The sequence below is a fragment of the Aulonocara stuartgranti genome, assembly GCF_965226115.1.
Source record: "Aulonocara stuartgranti genome assembly, chromosome: 7".
Lineage (NCBI taxonomy): Eukaryota > Metazoa > Chordata > Actinopteri > Cichliformes > Cichlidae > Aulonocara > Aulonocara stuartgranti.
This window is the reverse complement of record NC_138945.1, coordinates 34,792,193-34,815,948: the sequence shown is the minus strand read 5'-3', so window position 1 is coordinate 34,815,948 and position 23,756 is coordinate 34,792,193. Positions and strand designations below refer to the sequence as shown.

Below are 23,756 nucleotides of genomic sequence, written 5' to 3'. Positions count from 1 at the left end.
AATGTGAGGCAGAGCCTTCAGTTGTCAGACCCTTCTCCTGTGGGACTAGCTCCCAGTTTGGGATCAGTAGACATGTTTATATGTCATTACTTATATGACATTACTTGTTGATGTTGTTTCTCAGGCATCTAAATGATGTCATAGAAAGAAGTTATCCCTCATTTGTCCATGTTAGGAACAGAAGCTCGGTGCACCTGCTGTTGTTTTGGAGGGGCAGCCAGTCAGAAGAGAAAAGTGGAGCTTATCCTGAACTATGTGGCTGTTTAAAGCTGTGAATCACGCAAAGCAACTCGAGTAGAGTCTAAGAATAAAAAACATGGAGGTGGAAATGAGCAAAATAAGTACCTGTTAAGTTACTGTACCGAAATAAATAAGCTGACAGCAGTATTGTCAGTTATTTTTGCCATGTTGAGTCTAAGTGAAACGGAAGTTTGTAGCAGTGTTGTTTTAAACATGAATTTAAAGCTCCTTAGCAGGAATTTTTCCATATGTTCCTGTAACTTGTATTTTTAGTTTCAGTGGAAACTGACTAGAATAAAATTACCTGAGTTTTGCTCCTATTTAATGTCATAAAAGAGATAAGGAGGCTGCAGACACTTCCGTGCAACCTGGTTGTGACGTGTGTGTCTGTGTTTTTTATTGTGTGCACATGTAGACCATGGCAGCGACACATGATCACATCCTGTCCTTTTGTGTCCAACAAAAACACTTTATTCTTTTGTTTTTCTGCCCGCTCCTCTTGGTCATCATCAAGGCCCGGATTTTTTTTGTTTTGTTTTTTTTGTTTGTCCTCTTCTTCTTCTTCTGCTTCTTTTATTTTCTGGGCAGGGCTGCACAAGCAATTACAAAAGCATCAAGGCCTAGCCTGTATAATTTGTGTGGAATTTTTGTTCAGGGCCGCTTCTGTGTGAGAGCAGCCTTTCGGAGAACGGCCTCAGCTTTGAATTATGGGCTGGGATTGGGGTTTGGTTTTATTTGAGCTCTCTTTTTCCAACAAACCCAAACCATTTAAATTGTTTTTTAATTTTTTTTTTTTTTTATGAGGAGCTTGGCTGACACTGAATGATCCACATGTACGTCAGGAACAGATCATCAACTCTTCCGCTAGATTTTCCAAGAATCTTTTTACTGGTTTTCTCCCAAGACTTTTTGGAGCACATCCAGCAAAGACTCTCCTGTTAGCCTTCTTCCACTCTGCTTTGTCTCCCCCATCTCTCTCTAACCAGTGACGCTTTATTCCTGTGTGGTGGTGGTTAATAAGGCCTGTCCCCTCGCTCCTAGCTTCCTCTGATCTCCTCTCTGTTGGGGAAGGAATTGTGGAAGAGCTAGAGTAAGTAGGTCAAGTGCAGCTTCTTGTAGCACTATCACTTCTGTATTTGCATAAAAGCGACTCAGGGTTTTCGACTCACTTTCCAGCTGCAGTTTGATTGGATTGGCTCTCTTGGTTGACTTTTTTTTTTTTTTTTTGGAGAATATTTTTTGTTATACGCTGCAGCTCTTTGTGAAGCAGAGATGCAGTTGGCAGCGGGACACAGGAGGAGGTGGAGTGATTTGTTTCTTTTTTTAAGTTGCTGCTCCTTATGACTGTTATTATGGGAAAAACGAGAGCAGCCAAAGCGTTTGTCAGCATAACATCCAAAGAGAGAAATGGAGAGAGAGGCATTTCTGTGTATTTGCCACAGACTGTATGTAAAAGATGGACAGAGCCACCATGAAGCTTTAAATGGCTGTGCAGAGGTCAGGTCAAGAAATACACATGTTTGCACTCTAACCTTAATTAGGACAAACAAAATTACCGTGACCATGTCCCATTAACTTGCAGTTTCATTGCCTTTGAAATGATTACTTCGAAGATAATAACCAAGAACTGCGACTACTTGCAGTCAGTTGCCATGCTCAAAGCGATTTTGATGCATCTGGACAGTCATAAACAGCAATAAGATGGAGCAATTCCATTGACAGTGGGATTAACTTTATGATTCTTAGTCCTGTTTGTGATAACATGATGATTAACTGTGGTAAATCTGCAAAAATTGCAGTTCTAGAGCCAGGAACTGCAGTTTTTGCACTTTTGTGTTTGCTTCATATCCTGGGTGTTTCTGCTTGGTATTCACAGAGGAAACGGTAACGCTGCTAATATTTAAACTGTTGCTGCATATTTCTATGTAAATATGATCATTCTGTCAATTAAACTCGATTAGGTTTTAGTGAAGACGCTAATGCATTTGTGACCGAAAGGGATGATTATTCAGATGAATGAGTGTTATTATCATGGAAAGCAGATTAGTTATGTTTTTGTTTTTTCTTTTAAGTCAGTCTATATTAACCTGTGATTGGATGATTGAATGGTTGGAGCTTTGGGCTTGTTTGGTTCAGTGAGTTTACGCTGGTGTAAAAGCTCTCAGCTGAGCTCAGTTTAGGACGACCTGTGGTTTAAAGCTGTATGAATTTTGGTTTTAAATCTTATAGCAGATACGTGTCGTTTCAAGTATTATTAGAAACGCTAGCTGATCATGAGAACTGGCTGGGAACTGAGCTGCTTTCAGACCATAGTTCTGCACCCAGTTAGCTTTCAGTGGTTGTTAGTGCAGCGTCACCTCTTCTTGTGGTCTTTTTTTTTTTTCTCTTTCAGTCTCTTCAGTTTCTCTGTAGATGTCCTCAGCTGTGTGGTGGATGACAGGTAGTTGAGGGGAATTTCTCATGAAGATTTTTAGAGTTCCTTCTGATGATTAATAAAGCCTGGGCTTCACTTGCAGTTAACCTCTCTGGAATTTGTTCTATCTATTTATCAGTGTTAATGATTCTTTGTAATTTAGTGGTGCTGCATCATATATTCATACACCTACACCACTCTTGCTTCCTTATATGTTAGGAAAGCACCTACTGTGTAGTGGGAGGGGGAAAAGACCCTAAAATCAGTTCTAAGAGCCGCGATGGTCTCCAGTTTCTTCCGGTGTTACTAAGTTTCTACGTATGTGTAGCATATTCATCATCAAATCTTCCATCTCAATAGTCATACTGATCATTTGTCCCTGCAGTGACACATAGCAGTACTAGTGCAGCAAAGGCAGAGTTAGGAGGAAGTTGGTGCGGAGGGCGCTGAAACGGATCTGACTTATTTTGACTCATTTTTAAATTTAGCATTTAGCTACACTTTAATTTCATTTTCGGTCACTGTTTGGTTAAGTGTAGGAACAAAACCTACTTGGATGGGAAGGAAAAAACGAGTGGTCACATTTTGTGTTTAAACAATGCTAACAGTTACCTCTGTATAGAAGTCTGGACCGGCTCTCTGTTCAAAGAGTCCGAGTCTAGGGGTATTACCACAGTAGGTTAACAGAAACTGATTTAAACCTATGATTGGGGGGGATTCACCCAGCACTCACTACCTCCGTCTGAAAGCCTACCCTGCAGTCTGCTAGATGTTTCACCCCATTAGCAACCCTGAGTAAGGCGCAGCCACATTCACTAACGGTGGCTCTCTCCTAATGATCTATGGCACTTGCTGAGATTGACCTTAGTGGCTTGGAAAATCTTGGAAAGCTCCAGGGATCTGTTAATTTTAGGCCAGAATGACCTATAACAACCTTACAAAAGTAAATGTTTATACTCATACCCAGGTTTTACGTTTACATTTGAAAAGAATGCAAAAAAGGGAATGTCCCGTTTCAAAACTCAAAATTCAAAGAAAAGTGAAAATTGTAAAAATGTAAAATAATTCAGTCTAAACTGCTGCTAAATACCTGTTGCTGGTTTTGATGAGGTTTTGGTGGAGGAGAGAGAGAGAACACTGCAGGAGTAGCTAAATTCCCTCCGTGCTGGATGAAAACATTTATTTTTTTAGGACGTGGAACCCCTTACAAAGTTCCCAAAGCTTCCTGTAAGTCCCAACCCACGATGGCGGCAGTGAGCAGATCAAATCTTAAAAAAATGTGAATTTGTAATCCACAAGAATAGCAACATTTACAGCTGCAGAAGAAACAGCGATTTACTGTAAAATTGCAGAATCCTCTTTGTAAATTCATAGTGAAGTTCATGAGGACATTTTAACCTGTCAACAAGACATCCAGAAAATACAAAAATTCATAAATTGTAGGGTTAACATAATTAGGGTAATTATTTTGCTTGTTTACATTATTGTATTTTGCACAACTCTGTTGCTTGTGAAGCTCGCACACAAGAATTTCACTCACATGTGCTGTACCAATGTACCTGCACATGTGATGTGACAATAAAAGTGATTTGATTTGATTGATTTGTAATTAATAGTTTGGAGTTAAGTGTAGATCAGTGTGCAATAATGTGCCTGTCAAAATGCAGATTTCATGAAGTAAAAATAAAATGAATTTTTCTTTAATTTTTCTCTTCTTGAACAAATATTTTGTGTGAAAGTTTAAACGAATCAAATTAGATATCGAGGTTTAGTAGTACGGATGTCATGAAGTACAAATACAGTTTGTGTACTGTAAGTAATCAGGAAGTGAGCCAGTTTGTTGTCTTGAATGATAACATGCAATGTTACTGCTTGTAATTATTATGATAAAAGAGATAGAAAGAGACTAAGGTAACATTTGATAAGCATTTTTTAAAAAAGTGAAGACAAATACTGGCTTCTGATTATCTGCGATAATGAAGACTGGCACCAACAAAACTGATAAAGGTGCTTCCCGTCAGGCCATATAACTTTGTTTTCAACCTCTTGGCTTGAATGCAAGAATCAAACTGTGACTAAAAGTCATCACGGTTTATTTTACTAACACTAAAAGCAAACAAAATTAAAAACATGCCAGCATGTTTTACAAGTCCTTAAGGAACTTCAAAGTCATGCTTCTGCAGCAGGGAGCACGTTGCATTAAATTGAAGTATGTTTCCTGCATGTGGGGTTAGACAAACCACTGCTGTTATATTTTTTGTGTGCGGTTAAATGTCATGGAAGCAGAAAGCTTAAAAATACCCAAAGTTAAATAGTTAAAGGCTCCCTGTAACACAGGAAGGCCAGTGAAAGGGCACACTCCTACATTTACATTGTGCTCCTGGACTACAGGTGTGAAAGTCCATTGTGTTTAATTATTTACCACTCAGCAGACATTTCCCACCTCTCCTCCCTTACACTTCCTGAAGATTTACCACCCAACCTCCTTGCATTTAAAAAAAGGCCCAACCTCTGTACTGCATGAGTGCTCCTTTTATTTAAACAGGCTAATATTAATTTAGTTGATTATATGCATAAGCACCATACTATACCTCATACAAAGAAGCTGATTCTGGTCGCCACTTTATAAAGTTAATTGCTATGACTGGAGTAGTTTTAAAGAAGGTGAAATATGCGGCCTCGTAGCTCCACTTCCTCTAACTTGTGTACATTTAGACTATTAACCTGTACAATATTAATAAATGCTGTTGTAGTAAATCCCAGAATCAGATCCTATTGATAAAAATTTAATTTTGTACGTTATTACCTTTAAGAGTCAGACAGGAGGATTATTTCAGAAGAAGGATGCCAGAAATTTAGTAGCCAGCACCAGTAGAACTGTTCAATTCTTAGTTTGATACCAAAGCACAAAGATGACCTCACATACTTCAACAATAACTCCTTTATTAAAAAGCTGTTTTAAAACACTGATGTGATGGCAGGTCATTGAATTAATATGCTAACGACATATTTTGTAGACAAGACACAAACTAAAATGTGAGGATGGTTGCAGACTAGTCTACTAATGTAACAGTTGCATTACATTAACATAAGGATTTTATGTTAGGCTTTGCAAATGAAGCCTTTGGAACGATGATTTCACAACCAGAGCGTTTTGCATTTCAGGATTCTTCAAACAGATCTGGAATGATTTCCTCTCTTGGTCCAAAAAACACGATAATATTGTTTGCATAGTATCTTTTTTCCAAATGACTTATCTTTAATTCGACTTTAAGCCGATTCTGCCTTACATCTTTAATCAGTTGCCATCTTCCATTTGTAGTTTTTTCCTGTACTTGTGGGCTTCCTTTTTTCTTCTTCATTGCTGGACAAACTCCTACGTCAGAAAGTAAAACGCAACTGTGTACGTAAAATCGGTCGCGGTCTATAATTTGCAATAGACTTTAAGCAGCAGTTGCTTCTAAAGAAAGATTTTGTATCTTAACGTCTCTCACATAAGAGAAGTGCTACTGCTGTTTTTATAATTCATGTCAAAGGTGGTGAAAATGTGGTTTCTCTGCGTGGCTGCAGGATGTGGACAGGCGCACACAAACTCACCGAGAACACACTAACAAGTCTAATTTCTGTACAGGCATTACAACATGTAGATATAGAGAGATGTAGACTCATGAGTTTCCCACACAGCCCTCAGACACACATGTGCACCCCTGCAAAGTCAGTGTAATTAGAATTCAGCCAGCAAAGCCCCACTATCATAGTCATGTTTAATTTATTGTGTTTGTGTGTCTTTAGAGTACATGAAGCTGAAAATACTAGAAGCACAGGACGCTAACAGACCGGGCTTTTTTGGAAGTTTATAAAAAGAAACCAGAGCGGGGCGAGTGTAAGGAGCAGGTAGAAGATGCTCACTTTTATCAGCTGCACCGTTTCCCCCGCTATCTGTTTGAGATTCATCGTTTCTCGGGGTTTTAACTGGCTCAGTATGGACCTTTTGTGGGGTGCTGCATAAAATGAAGGCAGTAAGGGTGTTATTTACAGAAAATGCGTGCCTTTTATTGCAATTCTTGGTAATTTGTTAAACAAATGTGTTTCATAAATACAAAACTGTGTTACAGTTCAGGGTGGTCTCCTTTAAAGAGGAGGTCAAAGCCTTTGTTGATTCCTGGATTTATTTGTTTGCTTGCATTTCTAATTAAGCAGGTAAAATCATCTGTGAAACCCACCACGCTGTCACGATAACTGAACACTTCGGCCTCTGCTTCCTTGATAACAAATGCAAAACACAAATTCTGGGAATACGTGAATTTGGTGCTGGATGTAAATTTTATTCAAATGCTCTCTCCATGAAACCTGTGTGCAATCCGCCTCAGTGTTCCCACGGTTGATAACATCAAGGCCACGGACCGGGTGTCCTGTATGTAAATTGTATTTCAGTAGCTGCTCTTAATAATTTGCTTTCCTCTTTACACGATCAAAATCCTGTGTGCTTCTCTGCGTCTCTGCGCTCTCCTTCCCCTCGGTCACACATATTCATGGCGCCTGTCACCAGGGCAACGAGAGCCGCGGCCATTCAATCCCATCATTAGGATTCCTGGATAAGGACACAGACTGTCTCTCCGACTCTCTCTCTCTCTCGCTTCGTCACACACACATACACATTTTGACGTCAGCATTGATGTTGCAGATCGTGTAATTTGTAGGTAGGTGGAGCAGCGCTTCGACGCGACTGACGTAAAAGTAAAACGCAGCCTAATAAAGATGTTGGGCGTCAAAGGCGAGCCAGTTCTGTAATCAGCAAAGCGGAATCTGTGTTTTTTTTTTTTTGTGGGTGGAGATGCAAACAGCTCAGCACTCTGATGTTTAAGAGAGGCTGTGAAAATCAGAGGTTAGTTCTTCTGCTGCGTGACTTAAAAAAATATAATAAGAGAAGTAAAAGATTCTCATGCATAAACACCCAACCCAAATTCACATTTTAAGATCTTAAATCATTGTTCCTCTTTACTTCACTGTAAAGAAGTGTAACTAAACACTCAATCTCAATCTGAGATTCCTTAAGAACAGGAAGAAGAGAAAGAATTTTAATAATACACCTCAGCTTTTTTAGGTTATAAAGAAATGCTGATGTAGTAAATCTGAGAATATCATAAGAACAGTTCAGTTGGCTTTGATTTTAAGTGAAATGTGTAAAATTATCGAACAAGTACTGGCAGCGCATCACTTAGATTTGTGTCCTTTTATTGGACAACAGAAATTCACAGAAAATATCAGTTTTGTTGATTTTCATTCTTTAAATAATGGAAAATGAAGAAAAAAAAACCCATAAACTTTTGTCACTTGATGCAACTTTAACAATAAAAAACACCTAAATTATCTATTACTTACATATTGTGGTGTATGGTAGGCCATCAATATTCAATTTGCTTGTAAAACAGACAAAAATACAGATAAAAATCCAAAATCTACGACCTTCTTCTTTGCACCCTGCCATCCCTCGCCCAGATTAAACCCTGTTCTGTTCTGGACTGTGAGCTGTTCTGTATCAGTATTAACTTCATCCTAGACAAGGAGGAGATGCAAGTGCACAGTTTTCCTAAATACTCTTAAAAATGCCCAAATTTTGTCAGAAACTTTTTATTCCTATATGCATGAGTTGCTGCTGTGTGATTAGATATTCGTGTTAAGTGGCCGTCTATGTATTTGTAAGAGGTGCATCGTTAAATTGCACCGATATCTTAGTGTAGTTCATAAACTGGGCATTTTACAAAAACATAAATGTAGCTAAAAACTCATCATCTGTAATCAGCTGTGTTTGTTTCCACTGATCCTTTAAAAACATCAAATTTAGTTGTGAGGGGTGTTAAGTTTGGAACATTTCCTAACAAACACACCTCACTGTGCCTATTAGTCATTAGTTGTTTGGTTCCTAACGGCGCAGAGAAGCTGGCAACAGAAGGGAAATGCAAGCAGTAAGGACAGGAATATGAGATAACTGGCAGTACTGATGATACTGGGCACACTGATTGTTACACTGATGAAAGATCATTGACGTTAAGTTATATTTCCTGTAACAGGAAGTGTGAAACGGCACGTACGAGGTGTTTTATGCCTTAAGCTAGACTTTTCACTTTACTTGCACTGAGCACGTAACTTAATCTAGAGATTATTTTTTACAATAATTGCTCTTTATTTTTATTAGCTGAAGTGTTTAAAAGTTTAAATGGGGAAAAGAGTTAGAGTGTGTGTATGTGTGTGTGTGTGTGTGTGTGTGTGGGGGGGGGCAAACCTAGCTATTACACTTGCATATAATCAACAGTTTGTGTTTAATGATGCTGAACTTTGACCCACCTTGGATGTACATGGTGTTCACCTTTTTTGACTACGTGATATCTTTCTCGTATGCCGCCTTGTAAATGGGTCAGTCGCTGACTCATCTCAGATCCCAAAGTTCATTAACCTCCTAAGACCCGAACTCTTCCACGGCATGCATTTTTAATTTCTCTTTGATATTTGGGCTGATTGGGACCCGGTGATTGTAAAAACAAAGAATTACCAGATTTTTATTTATTAATTTTTTTTTTTTTACCTGATTTTTGTTTCTAAGAAAAATGACAGCCACATATGAGGATATGCATTTGAAATTTCGATAGAACAGTAGCTGTATAATGTCCTCGTAAGTGGATATCAGGCCCCTGTAGAGCACAATTGAGTATTTTGGTCTAAATAACCCAAAATGTGATGTCCACATATGTGGATGCCAGGTCCTAGGAGGTTTATACAGTGGCTCCAACTGCCCGTCCAAACCGTAAACAGTGCCGGATGTGTTCCTGTAAAAAGATTTATTTAATCACCTGCTAATAAATGCTCATCAAATCCACGGGGAGCCACCGGAGTTGGGCAAAAGAGCCTCATGAGGCGAGTTTGCAGCCCCCTTCATCATTTAAGATTCTAGAAGCTGGATAGTGAAAGCTTTTTAAAAACAAGGGGGGCAAACACGATTGTGATCCAGCAGATTTCTTCACCTGACAAATATTCGTCATTGTGTCATGTGCCTTGTCTTGATTGTGGCTTTCCGGACACACCCGACCATCAGTACTTTCACATGAGAGTCCAGCAGAGAGCTTTAAATGGCCTGACTGCTCCCACAATGACCGTGTTTTTGTGCGCTGAAAGGTTTCGATCTCCACCCTGCTGGTGTCACCTTTCATATAAAGTGTGCGCAATTACATTAGAGCGTGCCACGTCACTACGTGAGTGAAAGCGTCCTTAGACGGAGCAAAAGGGTTATTAAAATGATCTCAGGCTGATCAATAACAGTTGTCGATGCAAGGAAATAGAAGCAATGTCTTCCCTGTTGCATCTCATTTCTTATCTGTGAGATGATCTGTGAGCACTGATAGCACAGGGAGGATTAAATACACAAAACATACACGCACAAGGCTACAAAGGGCATACTATTACAACTGTGACTCACTCAGTCTTGAGTGTAAATACTGATTTTCACATTTGGCTCTGTTTGCTGCCCACGCTGCCAACCCCAGCCTCGAGTGTCAGCCACCTACACGCGAGTTTCCACATTTATATCAGTGTTGTCATCACTGATGATCACTTGAAGCGCTTCCAAATGCCGGACCGTTTCCAACTCACACGTGATGCGAAATCTACACAGCTTTATAAGAACCTGCACATATTTATTTTTGTTTTCTTTCTAACCAAAATACTTTAGGACACTGGTATCCCAAAGGTTGGATATTTGGTCCAGAACTGGGCGTTGAATCCAACAAGTTAATTTATCTGCTGTCCCTGTTGTAAAATGATTGAATGTAATTTGCTGCTGGGTGGTGCTGGCATTCAGCAAATCTGACTCATAATTACTGCATAGAGGTTTGGGTACTGCACCAACATTAGCTAATGATTAAGAAAAAAAGACAGCGCGTTTCATTTTTCATGCGTTAAATGAAACGCTTGTAGAGTGATTTCAAAGGGCACTTTTTGTGTTTTCACCAGTTGATTGTCAGAAATTAACATTCGGGGTAACATTCAAGAGTTCTCCGGGCTTACTGGAGCTCTTTTCTTTGGACAATGGCTACTTTTACACTCATCTTCGGTCCAGTCCTTTTACCTGACCATTTTCAGAAGATTGTTAGTCGTTTGTTGTTTGTTAAGCCGCATTACACTGTCCTATGAATTGTTCAAGCAGAAAAAGAGATGGACCAGTGTTGTGTCTTCAAATAGCAGACTGCTTAGTAAAGAACCAATTCTCAGTTGTATTATAAGCCAGTATGACAGAGAAGAAATAATGTTTTCCACGTGTCCTCAAAATTTGAGGAAATTGGACAAGTGGATGACAAGAGAAGAAGTGTCTAAAACTATAGTAGATGAACAGTGTCTGAAAGTCACGTCCTCAGGAAATGGGAAACAGCAAAGACCTGATGCAGGACCTGAGAGTTGCATCTGGTCCAGTTCATTTATCTGCTGTTCACTGAAGTCTCAGTGGTCTCAGTGGAAGGGTGGTTGTCTGGAATTACTACTTATGGAGGGTAAACGGGGAGAAAAAGCTCATGTATGGCAGATTACACAAGAACTGGACTGAATATCAGTTGTAACAGGAATCCAAATTTGTATGGAGGAAAACAGGAGACAGGTGAGCGTCTACAGCTGTCTGTAAAACATGGTGGAGGCTCTGCCAGGGTTTGGGGCTGCGGGGATCTTGTCGAAACAGATGAAATTATGAATGCTGAAAAGTGCATTCAGATTTTGATCAAACATGTAATACTGTCTGAAAAGCTCCCCAGAGCTTTGACTTCAACATTACTGAAGCAGTGTGGGATAATCTTGACAACAGCAGAGAACAGCAGCCAACATGTAAATAAGAAGTTTGAATGTCCTTCAGGAAGCCTGGAGAACTATTCCTGGAGATTACCTAAAGAAATTACAAAAAAGCTTTCCTAAGAGAGTTCAGCCTGTGTTTAAGAATAAAGGTGATCTTGCAAATATTGTCTCTGAAGCTTGTTATAGTTGTTTATTTTCTTGTTTCAGTACATTACTGCAGCTATTTCCCATTTTTCTAGCAAGATCTAGGGAAATGAGGGGTGGCTCATGAGTTTTGCAGTATAGGGGAAAAGATGATTCTGATAGTTAGGGTTAAGGTTGTCACCAGTGATGACTCCATCAGTTGGTGATGTTATGGTGTTAATTTTTCTTAGTTAAGGTTTTAAAAATAAATCAACAAATCTCCTGTTGACTGTATAAAGCAGGTATTATTAGCAAGTTTGGAGTGAAAGTGTCAGAGCTAGTAAAATAGAAGAGTTCCAATCCGGTTGTTCAGTGATGACGCGACGAATCCTACTTCCGGGTCTAAAGTAGTCTGCGTTTAATATGGCTTTTGTGTTGTTAACATGTTTAATGTTATGTATTTTCTTCTATTTGATCTCAAAAAGCTCCTAAAACAGTCAATGATCACTGTTGACCTCCCTCTGCTTTTATTACCACTAATCATTTATTTAAGCTCAGTTTTTAAAACCTTAGGATGTAACTACAGCACAGCCCATGCAGCAGTATATGAATGACTAACCTCGTATTGTGGATGGATTATCTCAGTTGTTCTCCTGGCTGAAGTTTGGTCCTTTTACAGCATCCTGCCATGCGATTACATTTGTTCCTGACCACCGAGAACACTCACGTTAACTTTTATCGAGTGGAAAAAAAGTTAGCTTGTTTATATTATGCTAACATAGCTGTGTCGCTAGCAGTCACGTAGCACATCATTATATACCAGCTAGCCCAACTTCAGTAACCCTACAAACATCACTGCAGTTTAGTTTTCTGTCTTCATTTATGTTGGAAGTGATAACAGAGCTGTACGTTTTAATTTTTTTCCAAAACCCCGCAGTCAGGACATGCTATATTGTATTTAGATAGAAGCTAGCGAGCTAACTCCCTGCTAACTTCTAACTCCGTTAAATGTCATAAATTCCGTTTTCATGGATGCCTGGATGTTAAACTCAATTGTTACACCTGGTAGAGCAGAACGCTGATCATTTTATTAAAGATGAAAGACTTTAGACAGTTTTTCAACTCTCAGTAATGCCATAGTGATCATTTGATATATGGACCTGCAGCGGAGTTTAGACCCAGACACGGCTAGTGACGTCAGACTGAACAACCGGATAGGAACGTGAAAATGTGATTATCCTCTTTTTGATAATCATGCACTTACTACTTTGTGTTTTTTGGCACTAGTTATCATAACTACGTTACGTTTTGTTATCTCTCTTGTTGGTGCTAATGCCTCTGCAGCCAGACTCTTCAGTCGGGTCATTGTGGTGCTGTTCTAATATTATCTACCTGGCTGGAGATTAGCTCTAATCAGGCACCAGGTCAGTCTTCTTCCAGCAGCCTTGCATGCGTGTAGTCCTTGTGGTGGGCATCAGTGTGCCAACATTAGATCCTGATGACTTGATTTTATGTGTTATTGAATGGACAATAGGTATCAAACACTCTTCTACACATATTATAAATGAACAGCTGCATGGTTAATACCAACATGACTGTACACGCCGCACCCTTCACCACCTGGAAATACCGACATAAGACTGGCACACCGTGTAAATACAAACGCACCCATGCTGCAACAAACTCAATAGGGCTGAACTATTGTGCTGAAGCTCTGCTGTAAGTCTGCAGCCTTCCAGTTCGGTGTGTCCATTCAGCAAGAGCCACTTTTCACCAAACGAGGACACGCCATGCTGGGTGGCCTGGAAAAAATGCGTGGCACTGCTCCCATCTCGCTTATTGGCCGAAGCACAATCATAAAGACGTAATCTCATCAGCTGGCTTGCCTCTTCCTTTTCTCCCTTACTTCTTTTGTTTGTCTTTCTCTTGCGTCTGTTTGTGCTTCGTAAAGCATGAAGAGCAAAAAACACAGCTGATGAAACTTAGGGTGGAAACAACTTGTGGAAGAAATCTGATTTATTGAGCTCTAAATGAATATTTTTTTTCTTCAGTGCAAGAAAAGCATCAACCACACTGCTGAAATGATATGACTTCACCTATATCTTTCAGATTATCAAACAAATGTTAATATTAGACAAAGAGAACCTGGTTAAATACAAAATATGCTTTTTAATTGATGATTTAATTAATTAAAGGGGAAAAAAAACAAACCAAAAGTAGTTTGCCCCTAAACCTAATAACTGGTTGTGCTACCGTTGGGAGCAACAACGGTAATCAAGTGCTTGCAGTAACTGTCAGTGAGTGTTTCACGTCTCTGTGGAGGAATTTTGGCCCTCTCGTCTTTGCAGAATTGTTTTAATTTGGCCACATTGAAGAGTTTGCCAGCACAGCCATAGTCATGCCAAAGAATCTCAATTGGATTTAAGTCCAGACTTTGACCCAAAACCCAAAAGCGTTTGTATTATCCTGCTGCATAACCCAAATGAGCTTGAGCTTCAAGGCATGAACTGATGGTCGGACATTCTCCTTCAGGATTTTTTGGCATTTTTTGGGTGGATTTTCAGAATTCACAGTTCCATCAGTTACAGAAAGCTGTCCTAAAATAGCAAAGCAGTTCCAGACCATCACACTGCCACCACCATGTTTGACTGTTGGTGTGATTTTCTTTTTATTCAATGCTGTGTCGGTTTTATGCCAGATGTAACAAGACTTAAACCTTCCAAAAAGTCCTGTCAGCCCACAGAATGTTTTCCCAAAAGTCTCGAAGATCATCAAGATGTTTCTTGACAAACCTGACACAAGGTTGTCTATTGCAGTCTCACACACTGTCCCATATTTGAGTGCTTTTTCAGTTCAGATCAATCAGTAACTTTGCTTATAAAATGCACATCATCATCTGACTTTTGATCCACGAAGTGAAAGTACATCAGCCTTCCAGGAAGTCTTCATCATAATTAAGCTTAACTACTGGTTCAAAAACAATTAATCTTATCACACAGACGATTCTTTACATTTGGTCTACATGCTGTGCACGCTGCTTGGCAACAGCATTAAAACCACCTGTCTAATGTAGTGTAAGTATTTGTCAGAGCCCTAACTTCAGTTTGTGAAGTCCTGTTACGAAGCCTCAAGTGTTTTTGCCATCTCCATCTTTGTGTTTTGAACCCTGGCAGAAATCTCACTGAAACGGCACTTGTCAGTCACAAGTTGTCAGTCACAAGTTGTTAGCCAGCAAATATCCCCTCGGTAATCCCCCTTTATGAGACTTTAGTGAGATTTATATTTCCGCATATGTGGCCTCTCTAGAAATGTCACTACACGTTGCATTGACATGAACCCGAAGAAAATGGGGCACCAGTAACCAGCTGCACAGTGTTGATGTAGGCTGCCACAGGTTCCACTAAAGGATGGTGGTAACTTAAACTACTCTCGCAGTCTTTTTTTGACACATGGGTGTGTGCAGCCTGTTGGAGGTAATTTTTCAGGACTCTGGCAGTGCTCGATCTGTACCTCCTTACACAATGGAGCAGATACCGGTCCTGCCCAATGACCAGAAGTTGCCATCGGGTTGCTGAGTGCTTTCTAGGCCTGTGTGACTGTGACCTAAGTTGGACCCTGCCTTACTCGCACGTTGTGTGTGCAGCTGTCAATATGTGCATCGCAAAGTGAATAAAAACACAGCATAGAAATACCCACTTTATATGAAAAAATGAAGTGTAAATGTGTGTTTCAGGTGATTCGTGCACTCATATTTAATTTTTTGTAAGTGAGCAAGAGGGCTGTCAAGTTCATTTTTAGGAATTTGTATGCAAAGGGGGCTTTTTGAAAGAGAGAATTATCCAACTCGTGAAGCTGAAATTGATCAATTCTAGATAAATTATAGTTTACAAAGTTCAAATTGCTTTGTATTTGTGTGTGGATTGAAGCATGTGCTCCAAAAGTTACACCGAAATTGCTGCAAACGTTTGTAAATCTTAGTTTATATAGCGTACGCGTTTGTAGCCTTTTTGAGACGTATTTCTCTCAGGAGGCCACTGCTGTTGGGGAGTGTCATCGCTGTGGGTGTTTGTGTGCTGGCTCAAAAAAGTGCCTGAAGATGACTGTTTTTCTAACGTTAAACTTTATCAATAAATAATATAAAAGTAGACTGTATATCAAAAAAATACCCTGCTGAAACAATGAAAAATGAAAAGCGTCTTTCTCAAGGCAAAGTGGAAATGAATCTAAATCAGTGTCCTGTTTAATGGCGTCTGTTTGGCACCCTGTGGTGAGCAAGGAGGACAGCAGGCGTGAGTATGGCCTGTCCCATAGCCTGAGGACAGAAGACGAATCGCTTCTGTCTCCATGATGCAGCCTTTTATCATAGAAAAAAGAGCCACACAACTAACTGCAGCAGGAAGGGAGCGGCCCCTAAACAAACATCCCCGTTAAGTTGTGGTCTTTATTAAATTGCACAGAATTTCGTTCCCCTTTCTTTTCTCCATAACATGAGAAAAGAAAGGACAGCTAAAGCAGCAAGTCAGAGAGAGAGGATACGGAGTAAGGCGCTGCAGAGGAGTCTCGTCTAACCGTCGAGTCTCATGTGAGAAGAAGAAAGACAAAAAGAAAAAGTGAAAGACTGTGAAAGGGGAAGCGAGCCCAGCAGCAAGCCTGATTTATTGATGGGACGTGCTGTTGGCATCCAGAGACTTCCTCTAAGTCGGGATGCCAGTTTAGCAAGGAAAACCTTTTTTATGTGGGGTAGGATTTAACAGAGGAACTTAAAAAAACGAGGTTTGGGGCTAAAAAATAAGAGATTTCTGGGAGCGAGGGCCCTTTTCAGAGATGCTAACACACTGTGTCAAGAGTGTGTGTACACAGGATTTAAATGACATTGTGGTTTCTGCTGTTACTACTGCTGAATACTGATGTTTCGTCATGGCTGTCAGGAGGCATATTTGGGAAAACAGTACTCATGATTAGTTTAAAAGTCACAGACTGAGGTTTGAACCATAGGCTGTATATAAAAGATGGGCGTAGCTTCCAGGTTTAAAGTGAATTACGCTGGCATTATCTCTAACGAACAGCAGGGGGAGACCCATCTAGTATGCACTCTCCCGATTAGTTTTGCTTCTCATTCGTTAGCTCCAAGTCTTAATGAATTCAGGATAATGTTAATTTTGTACATTACGGCCCACTAAGAGTAAAAATGGAGGGTAAAATGAGGCATGCTTTACCACATGGTGATGCCTATAAGCATGCAGTGCCTCTCAGGTCCTCAGTCAGACCCACCCTTGGCTTGTCATTTCCACACCAACTGTGGCTTTAGCTAAGGAAGTAGACTAGGTCGCCTGCTAACAGGGAGTCGCTGGTTAGGTCACCAGCTCCTCCAGTCTGCTCTCAAAGTGCAGAGCAAGATACTGAACCCCAAGTTTCCATCTAATACCATGATCATTAAAAACAAAAGTCTAAAGGCATAAATGATGTTTATGGATTTAGCTTGTACTGTAAAATTGAGTGTTGAGAGGAAGAAATAAGTCCTTTTATTTAAATGCTGAAGTTACTGTTACTTACCTATTAACCCCCACCCCTCATTTGTTTTGGACTTAACATGGATTTTTGTGCCATATTAATTTATTTCTTAATAATATTTTGCCTTGAAAAACAGACAAGACAAAAACTTTAAAAGCATTACACTCATCAGCTGTTCAGTAATGTGCTTTACGTGACATTAATACCAATAAGATAATAAGATTTGTAAAATATGCACAAATCCTACTGATATTATTATCTTAATATATGTTGTTATTTGTTTTTTTATGAGCTTTCTGTTAACCTTAATCAGATATTGGTAACTGTCATATCATCAGGATATGATAACGGACGTACGGCAGGTGTGGTTTGTCACTAAACTTCAGCAGTTAAAACTGATTTCTAAAGTTCGAAATCTCATAGATACTTGTCTGGATGTTCTCACACGTAAACACTTGACAGTGGTCGGGCGAGTCGGGTCAAGATTTTTGGCCTCATTCTCAAATTTCAGCATTTATCAATATTTTCTAACCTTCCATCCATCCATTCGCTTCCGCTTCTCCTTTTCAGGGTCGCGGGGGGCGCTGGAGCCTATCCCAGCTGTCATAGGGCGAAAGGCGGGGTACACCCTGGACAGGTCGCCAGTCTGTCGCAGGGCTAACACACAGGGACAGACAACCATTCACACTCACATTCACACCTAGTGGCAATTTCAATTATCCAATTAACCTATCCCCACAAGCTGCATGTCTTTGGACGGTGGGAGGAAGCCGGAGTACCCGGAGGGAACCCACGCAAACACGGGGAGAACATGCAAACTCCACACAGAAAGACCCCGGCCTGATGGTGGAATTGAACTCAGGACCTTCTTGCTGTGAGGCAACAGTGCTAACCACCGTGCCACCGTATATTTTTTATTTTTTATTTTCTAACCTTAACTACCATAATTACCAGTTTTCCAAGCCAATGTACAGAATAATAAGGAATTAAATGTACAGCTTTAAACAAAACATTTTTATAGACCTATTCCAATAGGCAGCTCTTTCGCTGAGGTGTGATCATACTTTGGTTTTCAGTGCTTAGTAAATACAACAAAATTCATTAAAGACTTAGATTTTTGTTGGGTGCCATCACTTACAATGTCGCCTTTGGCTATAACCCATTTATGGATGGGTTTTTTAATCATCCTCCACCTGCTTCTTCCATCAGCTTCTTTGTTACCTTAGCCAAAGTGCACAAGAGAGAGTAATTGTCTTCATAGTGTACACTAGAAGAATCAAGATTCTTGTTTTTCTTTACTGTGTATGTCTGTATGGATAGATATACCTGCTTGTATTTTTTGGGTAGTGTAAGAGGTTATAGAAACACTGTAGGATTACTGATCTACTGGATGGGTGGATATATTTCAGTGTATAATGCTGAAAATAAACAAACTGAACTCTTACTTTATGAAGGTGAACCTAATACAACATGTGTATATATAATGCACAGCTCACCTTATTTATTGCATCCTCTTTATAAAAAGACCAGTTGTCACAGACAGGCTGAATTTTGAACCTTGTGTTTAATTGCAGTCATTATATTGTTACACATCTTTTAATACATATTTATGGAGGCAGGAGGTCTGTCCATACTTAAAACCATTTTAACTTTCAATCAGTTTACAAGTGGTTTAGTATTATAGTTCGGCAAGATTTCTTTATCCTCTGTGCCACACCTGGAAACGCTCCTGTTCCGACTATCAATTACAGAGAGGACATAAAGGATCCGGGGGAAAGAAGTTTTATAATATAGGTTAACTGCGAGCTCTGAGTGGTGGAGGGCGGCCTTGTGATGGAGATTAGAGCAGATTTAGATCACGGCCTGCAGAGTTGATGGAGCCAGGTACAGCAGGTTAAGAACAGTCAGCTGATCGCCTCAGAGAAGACACAGACAAACAGCAGGTTTGTCTGTGTGTGTGTGTGTGTGTGTGTGTGTGTGTGTGTGTGTGTGTCAGTTTTGAATGCCATGGCAACTCAGGGGGAAAAAATACAAGCTTTTTGAGTTTGCAACGCCTACATCCGACCAGAAGACAGAAATAGGAACTTATTATAAACCATTTATAGACTTTCTGCCAACTTCAAAATAAAGCCCTCAGGAAGAGAGCTGCACACTTGACTCCAGAAAAATCATGTGCAGTAGGCGTGTACTGATGGCAAGATGGTGTCTTTGCATATGTTTGTGCTTTTTAATTCCTGTTAGCTTTCAGAAATGGAAGATGTATTTTAGCTTTAATTTGTATGAACTAGTGAACTAAGCTTTTTTTCTGTAGCCACAACATCTGACATGCAGGCAGTAGTGTGTGTAAGTGTGTACGTGTTGCTACTAATAAACATAAAATGCTTTCAGTGAGCCAGAGGAGCCGAGCTAATGTTGATAAATAATCAAATAGTCAAGTCACCTTCAATCCAAAACAGTCGCTGAATGACACAAAGTGCAGAACAGGAGAAACACAATCGCAAAATCTGAGGATATATTGACAGGAGTACTGACACAGGTGAGGCCCACACACAGTAGAAGAAAAGCCAGAATGGATGTTTCCTGAACTTGCATTTCTTTGAATAGCCAGCAGGGTAGCTTGTTCAGGATGTGATGATACGGTGGCTACGAACGTCTTTTACGTCCAGTCTACAAGGGAATGGTTTTTGAGAGCTGTGAAAAATGGGCAAACACATACAGAGATACCTGGATTTGTCGGCAAGATAGGCAGATCTGATTGCAGCACAGCTGATGCACATACATGTTGATCACACCACCTGTAGATTTCTGTACAGGCGACAGGTGGTGAGATGTCTCCCTTTAGAATAAATGCTCCCTGACAGCTTAAACCTCTGTTGCATTCATTACACAGCCCAGCAAAGTGCGAGGGCTCGTCTCACCCCGCAGATCTGTGTTTGCAAGCCTCTGAAGCATTGCCAGACAGGCGCGTCTCGCCGCATACTCTGAGACAATCAATCACAGGCCCTCGAGCTCCTGCAAGGCTGCCACCTGTCCCACTTAGAGGGCACACAAAGTACAGCACACGTAGCCTCAGATGAGTGAACAAACTGCAGCTGGCTCTGCAGGAATCCTAATTAAAAGCTTTGCTGAATAAGTTATGAAGAAGTGGGTTTGCATCGAGTTAAACTGCCATGACTGCAGTGTCATCAAATGACTGAGACACGCGATGCTCAGTATCGACAGTATAATTACGCAGCAATAAGGAAGTAATAACCTGTTCAGTTTAACTGGGCTCGTAAAACGAAGCCTTCTTGAAGGAGCCTGCTGCGAGTGTCAAGTTCAAATCTGTGCTGGGAAAGGAGAAGTTTGGCCTGTAAACAAATCAGGTTTATAAGTCAAGGCGGCGTTGCATCAAATTATTCTGCCAGGAAGTAAATAAATGCATGTTGGTAGAATTTGAGGTATTTCAGTTGTAGAAAGTGATTACAAGAAGCTCAATGTTGATTTCAAACAAAAACGCTTGAGTGAGATGCTGAATCTGGTGATGAGGTGTTATTGGTGTGTTTGTTAGCATTAGGAGTATTTCCAAGCAGATAACCAAGGGATTGGTATTCTTTTTCTTTTTTTTACTAAAGATAGGAAGTTACTCCAATTTAGAAGAGATTAATTTGTGTAGATGCTCCTGATCCAAATCCGGGAACTTTTGGAAAGATTCTTTATATTTATTGCAGGATATTGTGGGGCATAATTGGACATTTCACATCATATCTTCGCAAAAACATCAAGTTAGGAGACAGGAACTGAGCTCTTTGATAATGGTCATACATGTATGTTTCACTCAACATGAAACATACATGTATGACCATGTGGATTTACAGCAAAGGACTTTATATTTTAAGAGTTTAAATATTCGTAAGTATAGATGTTTAAAAAGAACAGCAGGTGATCACACCCATTTTTCTGCACATCTTTCAGCTGAAGATCTCCTTCAATGAGTCCAGCCTCCAGAGCACCTACGAGTATCCATCAGAAAGCAGCGTGTGGGACAGCGGGGAGGAGGAAGAGGAGGACAAACAAGATGAGAAGTTGGCAGACGAACAGCCAAGCATGGTAGGACGGATCCACATCCCTCGAGCCAGTTTGACCGGCTCGCCCTCCCACACCACCAACAGCAACGGTGAGATTTTGTGAGACAAAGAAGAGCTGGCTGTCAAATCTCCTTCATATACTCATGTTCCTCAGAGGATGACGATGAGGATTATTATTATTTTATTTATCATCAACACAATGTACCCTAAAATCCACTGGCTCAGATTGTACTTAATGGCACAGCTTGCAAGATAAGTGCATTTGCAGTCGCACTTATCTTGCAAGTTTTTTGTTTGCAAGGACGAACTTTTTTAGTTTTAGTTTTAAATTCTCACTTCAGACGTTAGAGGGTTACCTAGGCAACCAGTGCCTGGAGAGTTTGCAAGCGACCAGCCATGTAAATCAAACTTATCAAAGCGAATCACCTTTCATGATTGATCCAGTATTTTTAGTAGTGGGAGAAATTAACTACCTTTAAAAAACACACCCCTACTTTGTCTTCACTCTTGAGCTGCATTTACTGAACTTTTACTGTGAGCTGCCCCCAGATTAACTTAAAACCTTTACAGCAGTTTGCTTATCATGACAAGTTATATCACTTAAAAACATCAGGCTAGCCTGTCTGCATGAGCATGTTTGGTCAGTTTTCATCTTTAAGGCTTTAGGCTTTCAGTGCGAGCATATTTGTCATATGTGTAGCCTCATAATAATTTTAGAATGAGTTAAAAATCATGTTAATTGTTGCCAACATAGCTATGCTTTTAGGTTTATTCAAAATTAATTTAGGCAAAAACACCTACCAGACAGAGCACGTGCCACATTCTGATGCAAATTAGATAAAGCAGATGTTAACAGAATTAAAGGTTTAGCACTAAAAAACACTGCATGTGGAGCAGAGATTAAAATGGTGAAGTGCATTCGCATCCTAAATGAACTGAGGATAGGCTAGTGGTATTTTTATCTTTTTTTTTTTTTTTTTTTTTAAAGGGGGCTGGTTTAGTTTGTTTGGGTTTTTTGGGGGTATTTATATATCTGGGCAAAATGGCACTGAAAGATCAGACTGCTAATCTGACTACTTACCTACATGCATATATCCAGTTTTATCAAGCTTTTAGCATTCTGCAAGTTCATATTGGCCATAATAGGTGTGATGGCAGAGCCCCCTACTGGCTGCCCTGTTTACTACATCTGAGAGCAGCTGACTCACTCAGATATAATAAGCCCTTCAGCTAACAAGTGGATCCTGTAATAGCAGCATTTTTGGCCTTTTTAGGTAAAAAAGAAAAAAAAATTGAACCGGTGATTTTTGTATGTTTGTTAAACGTGATGACTATCGTGTCTCCTCTGGGTTACATAATGAACTATATTGTGCTTTGCCACTGGGAAATCAATAAGGAAGCTCATAATTGTAGCTCTAAATCACCAGATTATGTTACGCCCCTCTTCAACCTCTACTGAGGCTGTGCAAAAGTCTTTGGCGTTGCTTAGTAATTAAAATAAAACCAATGTTTCTAAGAACTCTGCTGTCACAGTCTCCACTGTGGTGCAGCAGGGCTGAAGCAACCTATTGTGTGAAACAACTTCATCCTCCAAGAAACAGTGGCCACTGTAATGATTTAACAACAGTGTATTCACATACTGTATCTCATAAAGCACAGTCATTAAAAGCAGCTCACATTCTTTATACCAAAAACACACTTGAAAACCTAAATGTCGGAATGACTTGGATAAAAATAAAAATGCAGGGGGGAAGTTACACAGTTAATATCTAATGTGTTTTAGTCTTATTTATTTATTTTTGTCTGCAGATCTGTCCAGCTACATTCCCAAGCACTCGGTGGACTTCAGCGCCTGGCAGGAGCACAAACACGATGACGGCATTAACCAGGAGGATGCCGCCTCCCAGCAGACACAGAGAACTGAGGAGGTCATGGTGAGGGAAACGCCTTCAGCTGCCATACTTAAAGTTGGGTTTCAGACTCCACAGGAGGAGATGTGACCCCCTGTTTTTCACCTCCATCGATCAACTCAAAGTATTTGATTTACAAATATATGAAACAGAGAAAAGCAGCATATTTTACATCCATGAAAGTTGGTATGTTGCCATCTTATGATTTAATGAATTTTGGTTAAAATTATAGATGGATTATTGATTATAGATGGCACATTAAGGTACTGGGTCCTAAACTGAAACTTGTGATACTTCAGCAATTCAGACTGTTATACACGGCATCATTTTATAGAGTTGTAGGTGATACATTTAATGTGATGATTAGGAAAGGTTCAGGCTTCAGAATGCATTGAACAAACAGTTTCAGACAGTGTTTTTCTTTTCCTATTACCCATGAATCTTCATTCAGAGGCATAGAGACTGGTTGGCAATTGGATGCTGGCAGTTGCTGGGTGAAATTGGTTTAAGAGAGGATGCTGCACTGTAAACCTCTGTGTGATTATTTTGGTCACTTGCAGATTGCCTTAACCGCCTGTAGTTTGCATTGAAGTTGCTGTCTTATCTTCAGACACTCGTCCTTTACTCTATGAAACTACAGCCAGCACATTCCAGAAGGTGAAT

General features: G+C 40.0%; 1 protein-coding gene across 1 annotated transcript in view; it reads left to right on the top strand.

The window, feature by feature from the left end:
• The window catches only part of tprn (taperin), a 31,178-nt gene that overhangs the window by 4,462 nt on the left and 2,960 nt on the right, over window positions 1–23,756 (top strand). The window contains exons 2-3 of the mRNA XM_082542641.1: window positions 21,071–21,272; window positions 22,993–23,117. Of these exons, the coding sequence (XP_082398767.1) occupies window positions 21,071–21,272; window positions 22,993–23,117 (327 nt within the window). The remainder of the gene's footprint in view (window positions 1–21,070; window positions 21,273–22,992; window positions 23,118–23,756) is intronic.